This window comes from Triticum aestivum, chromosome 1B, assembly GCF_018294505.1.
Source record: "Triticum aestivum cultivar Chinese Spring chromosome 1B, IWGSC CS RefSeq v2.1, whole genome shotgun sequence".
Lineage (NCBI taxonomy): Eukaryota > Viridiplantae > Streptophyta > Magnoliopsida > Poales > Poaceae > Triticum > Triticum aestivum.
Window position 1 is genome coordinate 270,884,926 of NC_057795.1, and position 11,903 is coordinate 270,896,828.

The following is an 11,903-nucleotide window of genomic DNA, read 5'->3' on the forward strand; positions in this document are numbered from 1 at the left end:
GCGGCAGGGAAAATGTGTGGTCGTGACTTCCTGCGTGGGGTAGGGCCGTAGGGGGTAAGGCGCATGCTAAGCGGCGTATGGGACCATGGACGCAAGTCCCTCGCTGGACAGGGCTTACATTTCACTGTTTCCAACCTAAACGTTTTCCCTCCGAAAATTATGCCAATCGACTACAATATGACATTTTCAGCACAAAAAAAAAACAAGGAACCGACGTCGAGGTGGGCTGCATGCACCATACAACAGGGCCGTACACGGGCTTATCGTATTCCTTAGTTCAGACAGACGAAGTAATCTAAACATGACTGCAACCTTTTTCTCTCCGTAAGGATAACACCTTCTACTTTTAATAGGCCATGGAGAAGTAGATTGAGGAGGGTCTAGTTTTTTTCATCGGTTTGGGGTCCCCAAATTATCTGAGTTATCATAGAACATAAAAGGAATGCTCAAATGCTTTAACCATGTTATACATCTCTCAACCTTTTTTATATGGCATAGAAAAAAATCCATCATTCTCGTATACTGCTACAAAGAAAAAGAAGAAATCTCCAATTATCACAAAAGATGCAACTGCCCAAACAGGCCTCTAGTCTTCATAATGTTACAAGAAACAATAACTAACAGGATTACTACACTCAAGACTTCACAACTTCAATTGGAACCGTTTAACAGCCCTAGGTCCATCACCAGATATAACTTGTCTGCTTTGTGAATTTCATTCCATAGCTGCGCGGTCTGGGAACTTCATTTCATACTGTTGTGCTGTCTGGAAAAGAAAACAACATTTTAACCCAAATGAGAGACATGAGCATAGTACACAAATACACCCTCCGTTCACGGATATAAGATGTTCGAACTTTTTTCTGAATCGGATGTACATAGATGTGTTTTGGTGTGTTTATTCACTCATTTCAGTCCGTATGTAGTCCATGTTGAAATTTCCAAAACATCTTATAAAAGTGAACAGAGGGAGTAGAAGAAAAGATTTGTTACCATAAAGGTTGCCGTAATCATCTTTCCAGCAAACCATCGGCCATGAAGTGATCGTTGCGCACTTGCTGCTGCTGTTGCGCTATCAAAATGCAGGTACACAAAGCCCGCGGTATGCCTGTACCAAACAGTGAGGGGATGTTAAAAGTGGATGCAAGTCAGGACAGCACTACTAGTATGTGTGAAACATTCTTTCTGGTAGCTATTTTGTCTTTGCTTAATATATAGGAGTAGTATTCAGTATGAACCAGCTCATTAAAAACCAATACATTTTACAAGTCCATACCAAGTCAGTTACTGCCAACTTTGTTATCCTTGCTTATAACAACCATTGATAACATGTGTGGATACAAAGTTGAAATAAAAGGGCATACCATCAGGGTTTAAAAAACAAACGACTTACTTGTCAACAAAAATATGCTTCACTACACCAAACTTCGAACATTCGTCTTGCACATCATCTCTAATATCCAAATCAAAATCAGGATCCGTCTGCAAAGGAAAAGAAGATTTTCAATCAGGTTAGTCAGAAACTCAAATGTAAACAGGAAGTAATAATACAGGTGAAAGAAAATAACAATTGGCACAAAGAATACTAATAATAATTTTAACCAGCTGAACAAAGACGGGCAAGCACCTATAAAATAGACAAATAGAGATGAACAAAAAATATATGAAAGGATGAGATACCTCCACTGCTGGGTCAAACATGTTCTTCAGCAATAGGAATTCAGTAGGTGTACCAATATCAGCAGATTGAGAGATGATAGGAAGAGGTGCCCCTGGAATTGCTCCAACAGGCTGTACAAGAAGAGAAGCAGCTGTCAGAGGAGCACCAAGCACTGATGCAGCAGCAGGAAATCCAACAGAAGTGTTCAATCCAGGAGCACCAATGCCACCAGTTAAGCTGCACACACAAAAATAAGATTAAAGGACATGACGTGCAAGATCCTATAAACCGTACATAGGAAAAAACATAGTGGCATAAACTAACAATCAAATGCTACAAGTTAAATAACATTTGGTGCACAAACAATCGTTCCCCTGACATGCTATTCAGGGTTCATTATCATGTGGGACAACAGCTACAGCCAGCAAAAGGACCATCTCAGATAGGGAAAAAATTGACTTTGTTGAGATTAATATCTTTACATAAAGCTCAGATGTATGTTTCAACCAATATATATATATATATATATGTGTGTGTGTGTGTGTGTGTGTGTGTGTGTGTGTATGTATACATATATATGTATATATGTATACATATAATAGCTGTCTGCATTATCTGCCACCACATTCATAGAAGCGCAGAGCAAAAACTAACACAATAGCAGTACCTGGTTGCAGTGCCACTGCGGTCCAATTTCCGCATCAGAAGGGCTCTAGAGCTTGCATTTAATGCCTGCATAAGTTGAGTACACAATGAATACAAATAATCTTTGACAGGAAAGCATAATAGGTGATAAGAGCAGAATAGGTGATAAGAGCATAATAGTAGACCCAGATATCAGTGCCACTAAGCAGCATTTATAGCCAAGGATACAGCAAAAACAGAGGCAATACAATTTAAGAAATAGACCAAATCAAGAAAATCAGAAGATGCTTCACCCCAGTATTATAAGAAAAGAAGGTTTCAAAAAAAACTACAGGTTAAAGTAGAGAACTGGGAAGGGACACCCTCACCATTTTCAAGGCCACTTCATATTTTTATGTCTAACTTTGACCATTAATTTTACCAACAAAAAGTGAGTTCATAAAAAGTATTTCACAGGATGCCCATTTCAAAGAACTTTCCGATGATATATTTATGACATATTTTTCATATTTTGTTGACTAAAATTGTAAAGTCAAAGTTTCACAAGAAAAATGATGTGGCCTTGTATACAAAAATGGACAGAGTACTAATAGATCGGACTTGCTACCCAACATAATGCTTAGCAAGGTTGCATTTGTTCGTGGCAGTGGTATGACAAAAAAAGTGACATCAGTATCTCAAAATATTTTATTATATTCACTGAAGGGGCTGCCTACTAACGAATAACACAAAGCCTCTCAACCTCCCCACCTGAATTTTGAGTTGTAGGCTTAGTGGACAAGAGAATAAGCATGTGAAGTGACTATATTCACTGAAGGGGCTACCTACAAACGAATTTGGCTACACAAAGTCTCTCAACCTCCCCACATGAACCAAGTGGCCACTGGAGAATGAGCAAGTTAAGTGACCAAGGCACAAATATGTACCATATGTCCCTTCGTACAAATGACTCAGAAGAATATTCTCTGCAAGGTTGAAACCATCTGCAAAAATAACGAGTTTCCTATATGACACTACCTATTGGGGAAGGAAAAAACAAGTCAGAGATAAGAGAAGCCCCATCATACAAGTCCCATATATAACCCTGCCTTTTGGGGAAGTACGAACAGAAAAGAAAACAAGAAAAGACACGAAAGCCCGCAGGAATGAAGTTTGTAGTGTGGAAACAAGAAACCCACCAAGCCTCCACCTTCATCATCATCTAAATCTCCAGTAGTTGTGCCAAGTTGCACACCACCCTGATCAGTAACAGCTGAGACCTGGTTGAAATAATACAAATTGTCAGCTGAGTATGTCTTAAAACTCTTTCGGTAGCAACACAACACATATCAATAAGTTACCTTTATTACTCTCCCAGCAATATCAAGTTGGCCATTTAAACTCTGAGCAGCTTTTGCATCTTCAAGCCGTGCAAACTGCATGATGCAAGTATCAATGAGAAATTATGAGTCCTGGCAGCAGCTTAATGGGAATATATATATCCAAGAGAAGAGCTGCATGAGAATATGTCAACATATCGCTACTTACCTGAATGAAACCAAAACCTTTGCATAGCCCAGTGAGTGGATCTACAGGCAGCTGGACAAGCTCCACTTGCCCAAATGGTTCAAAGACCTGAAAAAGCAAACTCGTTATAACAGGCTACGTGAAAAGTCTTGGTTATATCTCATCATACAAAATTTATATTGCACTTAATTAAAACATAATTCAGAAAGTGGATTTGGAGAACTATTCTGCAAGGAACCACGACAGAAATTCTACAGGTATATGATATGGTGGCAGTGAGTAGAGATTAAAGAACGATTCCACAGCAGGTCCAACTCTTTCTTTAACACCTTGAAATAAATCACACTTCAAGTGAGTAACAATGGGTTAGACCATCATTTTTCTTTAGTTTATTTCAGACGATCAGCGTGTCTAACAGAAATTGCTTTGTTCAAGATGAAGAGTACTTTTAGGCGCACCGGCTCCGTGGTAGCCCTGCACGGTGCTTCAAGCCCAAGCAGTGGTCTAGATGTCAACATTGTATTGCCTGTGTGGATGTGCTTAGAGAATTGGGGGGGAAACTAGGGCTAATGCTACTTGCGTATTGGCATGGATTCTGTGGATAAAATAGGAATGGGATGTTTATTATAAATGGTAAGGGAAGGAAACTCATGTAGATATGAGTTGGGGATCTGATAAGATTGTAGATGAGGATAATTTTACTGTCGTGAAATCTGGAAGGAAAAGAAACAAAAGTAATTTTGTGATTTCTGGACCTTTGACTAGAAATCAGAAATACATTGCTATGCAACAGGATATGCTGGTTAATGCTGCCCATCCTCCTGGCAGAAATACCAGGCAACAGAAAACACATCCTAATAAAAAATGATGGGGCTATTTTGGAATTATAGTGGGGCAGGCAAGAAGGGAATGACTCCCTGCCTCTCTGGTCTCATTGGTGATCATTCCCTTGATTTCTTATGTTTGAAAGAAACTATGAATAAAATTTTCCTAGCCAGTTATTTCAGGAAAGTTGATTTTAATGATAGTTTTTCCTGGGAATGGATTCCATCTGGTAGTCTTTTTGTGTGGTGTGAAAAAATAAAAAATTGGAAATTATATCCTGTTAGAAAGGAAAGTTAAACGGGCTTTATAGAATGTGAATAGCACTGCTGTCCAGCTTCTGTAAAGTAGGGTGAGCCTGCTTATTGGTAAAATTATATAAGCCTTCTTATTGGTCCAAGTATACAAACCTCTGCTAATATGCAATTAAGGGTATTAATAACAGAGTTGAACACATCAGTTGGAAAACTTGACACCTTTGTGTCAACAGTATCCTCAAATGTTTGGTGTTTACAACTATCCTGACTGTACTGTGCAGGAAAGTTTCAATGTTGATGTTAGCACCCTTCTTCAGTAGGTGGCTCTCTCCTGAGCTTTTAGCAGAGTGGAGTAAGGTGAGGGATTGTGAGAAATTTGAATTTATCTACTAATCCTGATGTCATTTACTGGTCTTTGGGATCTAGTAGCAAATTCTCCACGAAATCTGTCTGGCTGGAAAGCTCTCTAGCGGGCTGTGATTATGGATGGATTTGGAATTCTAAAGTTCCCTTCAAAAATCAAATCTTCTTGTGGCAGCTATCACAACATTCTTTGCTGGCCACAGATGGTATTAGTAGCAGAAACTGGCCTGGCAATCCCAGGTGTTCTTTCTGCAAAGAACAGGAGACTTCCCAGCATTTATTCTTTTTGTGTCCACATGCAAGAGTGCTCTGGAGATCAGTGGGTGCTGTTTCGGGCACTAATCTTTGCCAATGTTCAAGAAAGCGGAAAGCGTAAGCGAAGCGGAAGGCCACAACTTAGAGCAATGAGCACTTGAGCGTTTTTTGAAATTGGCTAGAATTTGACAGATTTTGAATGATATACACATGAAAATAGGAAGCTTGGCACATGGGTAATTGAAGTAGCATCTGAAATACAGTTCACACAATAGCAAATACATATCAGGTTCGCATAGCAAGCAAAATAACAACTAAAATGCAGTTCAGTTCAAATAGACGTAACCTAACAGAGATCATGTGGACAGAATTTTGCCAAAATATGAAGGAAATAGTTCTTGAACATAGCCTAGTAATAAGATAAATAACATATTGCCATTATTGCACAAGCAGACCAGCAGAAGTAGTACAAAAATTGCCAAATTTTGGTCAAATTTCAATAAAAAACGCTTAATCTACCGCTTAGGGCAAAAGCGAAGCGCTTTGCCATCGCTCAGCGCTTAATTGCACTTAAGCGTCGCTTAAAAACGCTTTCTTGAACACTGATCTTTGCCCTAACAATATGTATCAATACTAATCTTGGATTTATTCTTTTTTACCTGGGCATGAGAAGGTTTATACAATTGGATTAGCGGCTGTTAGCTGGGCCATTTGGAACTGTCGTAACAGAGTTTGAACTTAAATGGCCTAAAACTCCTTTCGAAAACTGTGTTCGCTGCTTGGTGTGGTTGATAAGCCTGTGTGCTAATGGTCTTAACTATGTTTTGTTGGAACTGCTTAGGTTAGTGTGTTGTGCAGACAGATTTTCGCCCCGCGGCGCATGATTCGACTGCGGTCATGGATGGTGGATTTCCTGTCAGTACATTGAACTCATTCTTCCTTTTCCCGTTCTTCAACCTCTTCAGACTGTTGTATTTCTGTTATGTTTGTAAATGGGAAGGGGCTGAGCCAATTCCAAAAAATTAGATGTCAACATTTCAGAGACGTTTACAATATATTGGGGCCTTAGGGCACTTTCCATGACATTATTATTTAGTCTAACTACTAATTAATCAAGTAAATAACTTTATTAAGATGAAGCACTTTGTACATATAACAGATTAGAGGAAAATGATGCGAGAATTGCTTACTGATTCTAGTATTCTATTGATACTACTTCCTTTTTCTTATCTGCCTCTGCAGAACATTATTTAAATGAACAAAATACAGGAAGTGAATAATAATACTATTAGCACTAAATACAAGAAGACTAGGTGGTTGACCTGTCTCAATTGGTCCTCGGTAATATTGGAATGAAGGTTGCCAACATACAGCTTTCTTGCTCCACCTGAAGCTGCTCCACCAGATGTCGCATTTGACTGAGCTAAGTTCTTTTCGGCCTCTGATGGCTTAACCATTACTGCTTGCCCTAGAAGCGGCTGACCGGTTAGAGCAATTGCCATTGGAACAGACATGACATCATAGAACTCGATGTACCTGTCAATTTAGGCAGATCATTACTACAGATATCAGAGTATTCAACAAAAGATATTTTACCTGTCATAGAAAGTAGACCTTAAATGGGGCTATATATGTTAGAATTTTTCATAAGCTTCAGAGTATTTTGGAAATTTTGATCAATTTTTGTGAGTAGGAAATTTTCGAACTTGGTTCTTGGTTGCCCTCGTATTATCCTAAGAACCTGCACCAAGTTTTTGTCAAATACTCTGGAATCAAACTGCCCTAGATTGCTGACAGCATCAGAATGATCTATATTCCATCTTACTTGTAAAGTGCCGATAATCCCAGCAGGTAGACCAAACTACAAATATTTCAGTGTGCAATCCTGTTGAGTATGACAAACTGATGAAAAATGTTCCCCAAGGAAAAGAAAAATCAAATATGAACTTCAAAAAAATGCTCATGTAATCATACAGCCAGAGACAGATGGAAAACAAATTATATGACAAGATCTAAGTTCTAATTGGCAAGCAACAAAAACAGATACAAACAGCTATATTTCCTAGAAAATATATATTATGATAATGCATCCCTAATTTCCAAAAAAAAAGGCAAAGGGTACTGTCAGAGTCCTAGTATGTACTCCCTCCGTCCCATAATATAAGAGCGTTTTTGACACTGCGCTAGTGTTAAAAACGCTCTTATATTATGGGACAGAGAGAGTAATATGCAGTGTATCATCAGTTTGGAAGCAAACCTAACTTGTGCGAACATGGTAGGAACAAACAATAAAATATACTATATGATTGCATCTCAGAGCACCATCAATCTCAACCAACTGAATGGTGATTATATATGCTCAGCTCCATTTTCCCCTTTTCTAGTGCCGTGCATACTGACTTATTTTCTGGACTTGTGCATGTTACTGGCAGGGAGCTTGATAAGCATTCGCAATTTGACTATATATGGTAGGAAACCAAAAGTTAAATATGTTGTTGGTTCAATCATCTGCAGGCGAAATAGTTCTGAACAAGATATCTATATTCCAAGGTTTTTGAGTCGATGAGTCGGCGAGTCGCTCAGGGGGGGCGACTCTAGACTAGTCGTGACTAGTCGTGACTCATGGTCGACGAGTCGACATGCGATGAGTCGACGTGAGTTAAGTAGTAGGGAGCAGACCAGCGGCAACTAAGGGAGGAGCCGCAGCAGCAAGAGATGGGAGGGGCAGACCTGCAGTAGCAGCAACCAAGGGATGAGCAGCAGCAACCAGGGGAGAAGGGGACGAGCAGCCAGCCAGCGGCAGCGGCTGCTGCAGAAGAGAGCTGGGTCGGGGGAGGGGAGTGGAACTGTTCGATCTAGGTTTCCAGACGCTCCAATATTCCTTCAATATTGGCCCAGAAGCAATATTAGCCCAATAAGGCCCAATGAAACCCTAGCCTGCCTAGCTCAATCTGAACCATCTATATTCTCTAATCTTCACCGTCCATCCACTCTCTTCTTTCTCTCTCTCTCTCACCTGCTCCCCTTCCAGCCTCCAGGAACGAATCGACAGCCGCAATGGCCTTGCTGCAGCTCCTCTTCCATGGCTTCTCTGCCTTCGCCCCTTCCTCTCCGCCTCCCCCATCCTTCTCTGCTCCGTTTTCTACGCCCAACTCCTCTTCCATCACAGGTTGATCGAGTCGTTCGACTCAAAAACCGCGACTAGTCGAGACTAGTCGGGACTAGTCGATCAAGTCGCTCGACTCATCCAATGATTCGAGTCGACAGGTTGAGTCAACCTTCATGTAACGACTCGTCGACTAGTCGACGACTAGTCGCGACTAGTCGTTCGACTCGAAATCCATGCTATATTCTTGCAAAACCATTCAGGGTTTGAATATACATCACAACAAACAGGTGTTGGAACTAACCCAACTCCTTTGGAACGCCGCGAGTTTCGGTCCATGATAAGGCGGACATCACGAACCTACACAGAGAAAGAAGAGTCAGATAACTAAACCAAATTTATGCCAGAAAGCTTACTCTGCAAGTAAAGGATCAATGTGAACATGCTTGCAAGACATGGTTCATTACGTAAGCAGAAGCACGAAATAGGAGGTGTTTACTAAAGAACGAGTTATCTTTATCCAGGACAGTTGCACCATGTGAACATCGATATTCCAAAAGTCAGTCACTAGTTCAGTATAACATTAATAAAGTTTCATTCATCAGCTTGAGAACCGAACAGTTCGAATTCACTAAAACACAGCAATAGAAATCCACAGCATCATACTCCTGTGAGAAGGAAAAGTTTTCAAATTAGAATGCAATGTGGTGTAGATAATTTGCATCACCTTCCCTGCTCTTGAGAAGAACTCATAGACATCCCTTTCATCTGCCTTCAACGATAGCTGCAGTAATGCTGACAACATTAACTTAATGAGAAAACAGCAACATGATATTTTTGCTTGTGAGGCTAACCTGGAAGGCAAATACAGTCCTTTGATCTCTTTCTGGGTCAACTTCTGGTTCTGTACCATCATCTTTCTTACGCCTGCACACACAAAAATAAGTAGCTTCAGCAAAAGAGAGAGCAGCGTAACAAACATCAAGTAGCAACAAATAGAAATTGTAAACCCAGAGGGCATAGTCATTACTAGTCAGAAATCCCCATGCGAAAAATATTTAACTATCTTAGAGAGCCCAAGGCATTAGCAGCTCATTCCAAGTTGTCAATATTTCACAAGAAAAATATTACAAATTCATGACCTGTAGTCAGACTCATTGCTGAAACCATCTTAAGAAAGCTCTAGCACTTTGTATCTGTGAGTCCCATATTAGTGTTCAATATTTAAACTTACAGACCTAGAGGATAAGAAGTGTACACTACAGGAAACATTTAGCAGCTACAGAATCACTGGAGATTTGTGCACTGTAAGGTTACTATGTTCCATGTGTATGTATAACGGAGTTAGCAAACAAGCAGAACATAAACTACTAGGCTTCTGCAGAAGAAGAAAAAGACAAATCAAGAGTATTGAATCATCTCCGCTCATTACACCACATAATTTTTTATCTAACACAAGCAAATATGAGTAAAAAATCTCACATGGATAAATACGCACATTGTCTGGAACAAAAAATCACAGTATGTCAGAGGAATTTCACAGGAAACCATTTAAATCCTACGGTGATCTCAGAAAATTTGTTGTGTTCCAAACAGAGCCAAAGGATTTCTGCCTAGAAAATTAACCTCGACATTCCAAGAGCGATAGTTCTAGGGGAATTCACAACTTTGTACCTGAAATCACGGTCTCTGTAGTCACGGTGGCGGTCGCTGCGTTCACGCTCCCGCTGGAGCTCCCTCACCATCTCCTCCTCCTCCCCGCGGCGGCGCTCTGAGCGGCTACGGCTCCTCCGCTCCCTCCCATTTTCCCTCTCCATTAGCTTATCCCTGCCCTCCCGCTCCTTTTCCCTAACCTTCTCACGGTCGCGGCTGCCATCCTTCTCCCTGACTTTCTCTCGGCCCTCTTCCTTCTCCCTAACCTTCTCAGGGTCGCGGCTCTCATCCTTCTCCCTAACCTTCTCGCGGCTGCGGCCCCCGTCCTTCTCCCTAACCTTCTCGCGGTCGCGGCCCTCGTCCTTCTCCCTAACCTTCTCGCGGTCGCGGCCCTCGTCCTTCTCCCTAACCTTCTCCCGGTCGACCTTCTCCTTCCCGTCTTCCCGGTCGCGGTGCTCACGGCCGCTGCGGTGCCGCTCTCGGTCTTCTCCCGAGCGAGGACGCTTCGATCCGCGCTCCTCTTGGTCTCGACCGCCACCGCCGGCGGTGGAGGAGCGGCGGCGAGAGCTGCGGTCCTTCTCACCCCCGCCGTTGGTTGAGGGAACGGAGGGCTCGACTGCCTTCTCCAAGTAGTCGTACTCGTCAAAGTCCATGGCGGTGAGGGAGTGGATGGGGGAGGAAGCGGAAACCCTAGACGGCGACTCCGCGAGAGGAACGAGGGAAACAGAAGCTACAAAAAACCCTAGAGATTGGGCCGCCGCTAGTCTTTGCCACGAATTCAGAAGCCACGACCAGCCAGTGTAGGGTGGTTCATGAAATGGAATGCCACGGTTCTATTTCAATAGAAATGGGTCAGTTTGGGAATTACCTCTGGTTGAGATGGTTAGATGGACACTGGTATCCTCAACCCACCAGGGTTCAAATCCTGATACTACCATTATTCCTGGATTTATTTCAGGATTTTCGGCGATGCGCTTTCAGTGGAAGGAGATGTTCCCGTCTCGACGAGGCGTCCACGGTGGCTTCATAAATCTCAAGATGATATGCCGGCTCAGTCTTTCGGAGGTGCTCATAGGGGTAGGGTGCGCTTGTGTCTAGAAATGAGTTAGTTTCTTTTTTCTTCTTTTTTTGAAAGAAATGGGTCAGTTTTTTTTTCTTTGAGAATACTGCCTTTTATTAATTAGTACTCCCTTTGTCCCAAAATATAAGAACATTTTTAGCACTGCACTAGTATCAAAAACGTTCTTATATTATGGGACGGAGGTACATAGAGTTTGCCTGATACATTCTGGAGTAGAATAATACACAACTTTTGAGCTAGCAAACTCACAAGACCTAGCTAGTATGTGAGCAGCAACATTCAACGACCGCTTGACATGGCAGAATGAAACTTAAGAAAAATAAGCAACCAAACGCTTAGTATCTGACACTACTACACCCACTTCAAACATGTCTATGGATGAAGAGTTCACTCGTTGTATTAAGGAGAGGTAATCAGAAGCGAAAATGATAGAGGCCAGTCCCTCATCACGGGCGAGAATCACAGCTTGACGGAGCGCCCAGCTTTCAGCAAGTTCTGGTTGTACCATCCCTTTAAGTGGCTCGGTGCAGGTGATCAAGCATTCGCCTTTTTGGT

The 11,903-nt window shown here is 41.6% G+C and overlaps 1 protein-coding gene across 4 annotated transcripts; it reads right to left on the minus strand.

Annotated features, from left to right (window-relative positions):
- Positions 1-462: 462 nt before the first annotated feature.
- Positions 463-11,070, minus strand: LOC123119138 (RNA-binding protein 39). 4 transcript variants are annotated; one of them, XM_044538845.1, is made up of 14 exons: positions 10,678-11,070; positions 10,289-10,641; positions 9,469-9,541; positions 9,342-9,398; positions 8,919-8,974; positions 6,831-7,044; positions 3,833-3,919; positions 3,646-3,720; positions 3,484-3,564; positions 2,328-2,392; positions 1,681-1,897; positions 1,394-1,482; positions 994-1,108; positions 463-766 (listed from the first exon to the last, which is right to left on the minus strand). In XM_044538845.1, exons 1-14 carry the CDS (start codon positions 10,918-10,920, stop codon positions 716-718), a joined length of 1,776 nt encoding a protein of 591 aa, XP_044394780.1. In that variant the 5' UTR covers positions 10,921-11,070; the 3' UTR covers positions 463-715. The 4 variants fall into 4 exon arrangements, with proteins under 4 accessions (XP_044394780.1, XP_044394772.1, XP_044394783.1 ...); XM_044538837.1 differs by having other exon boundaries at positions 10,289-11,067; XM_044538848.1 differs by lacking the exons at positions 10,289-10,641; positions 10,678-11,070 and adding an exon at positions 7,334-7,393 and having other exon boundaries at positions 9,469-9,547.
- Positions 11,071-11,903: the final 833 nt, after the last annotated feature.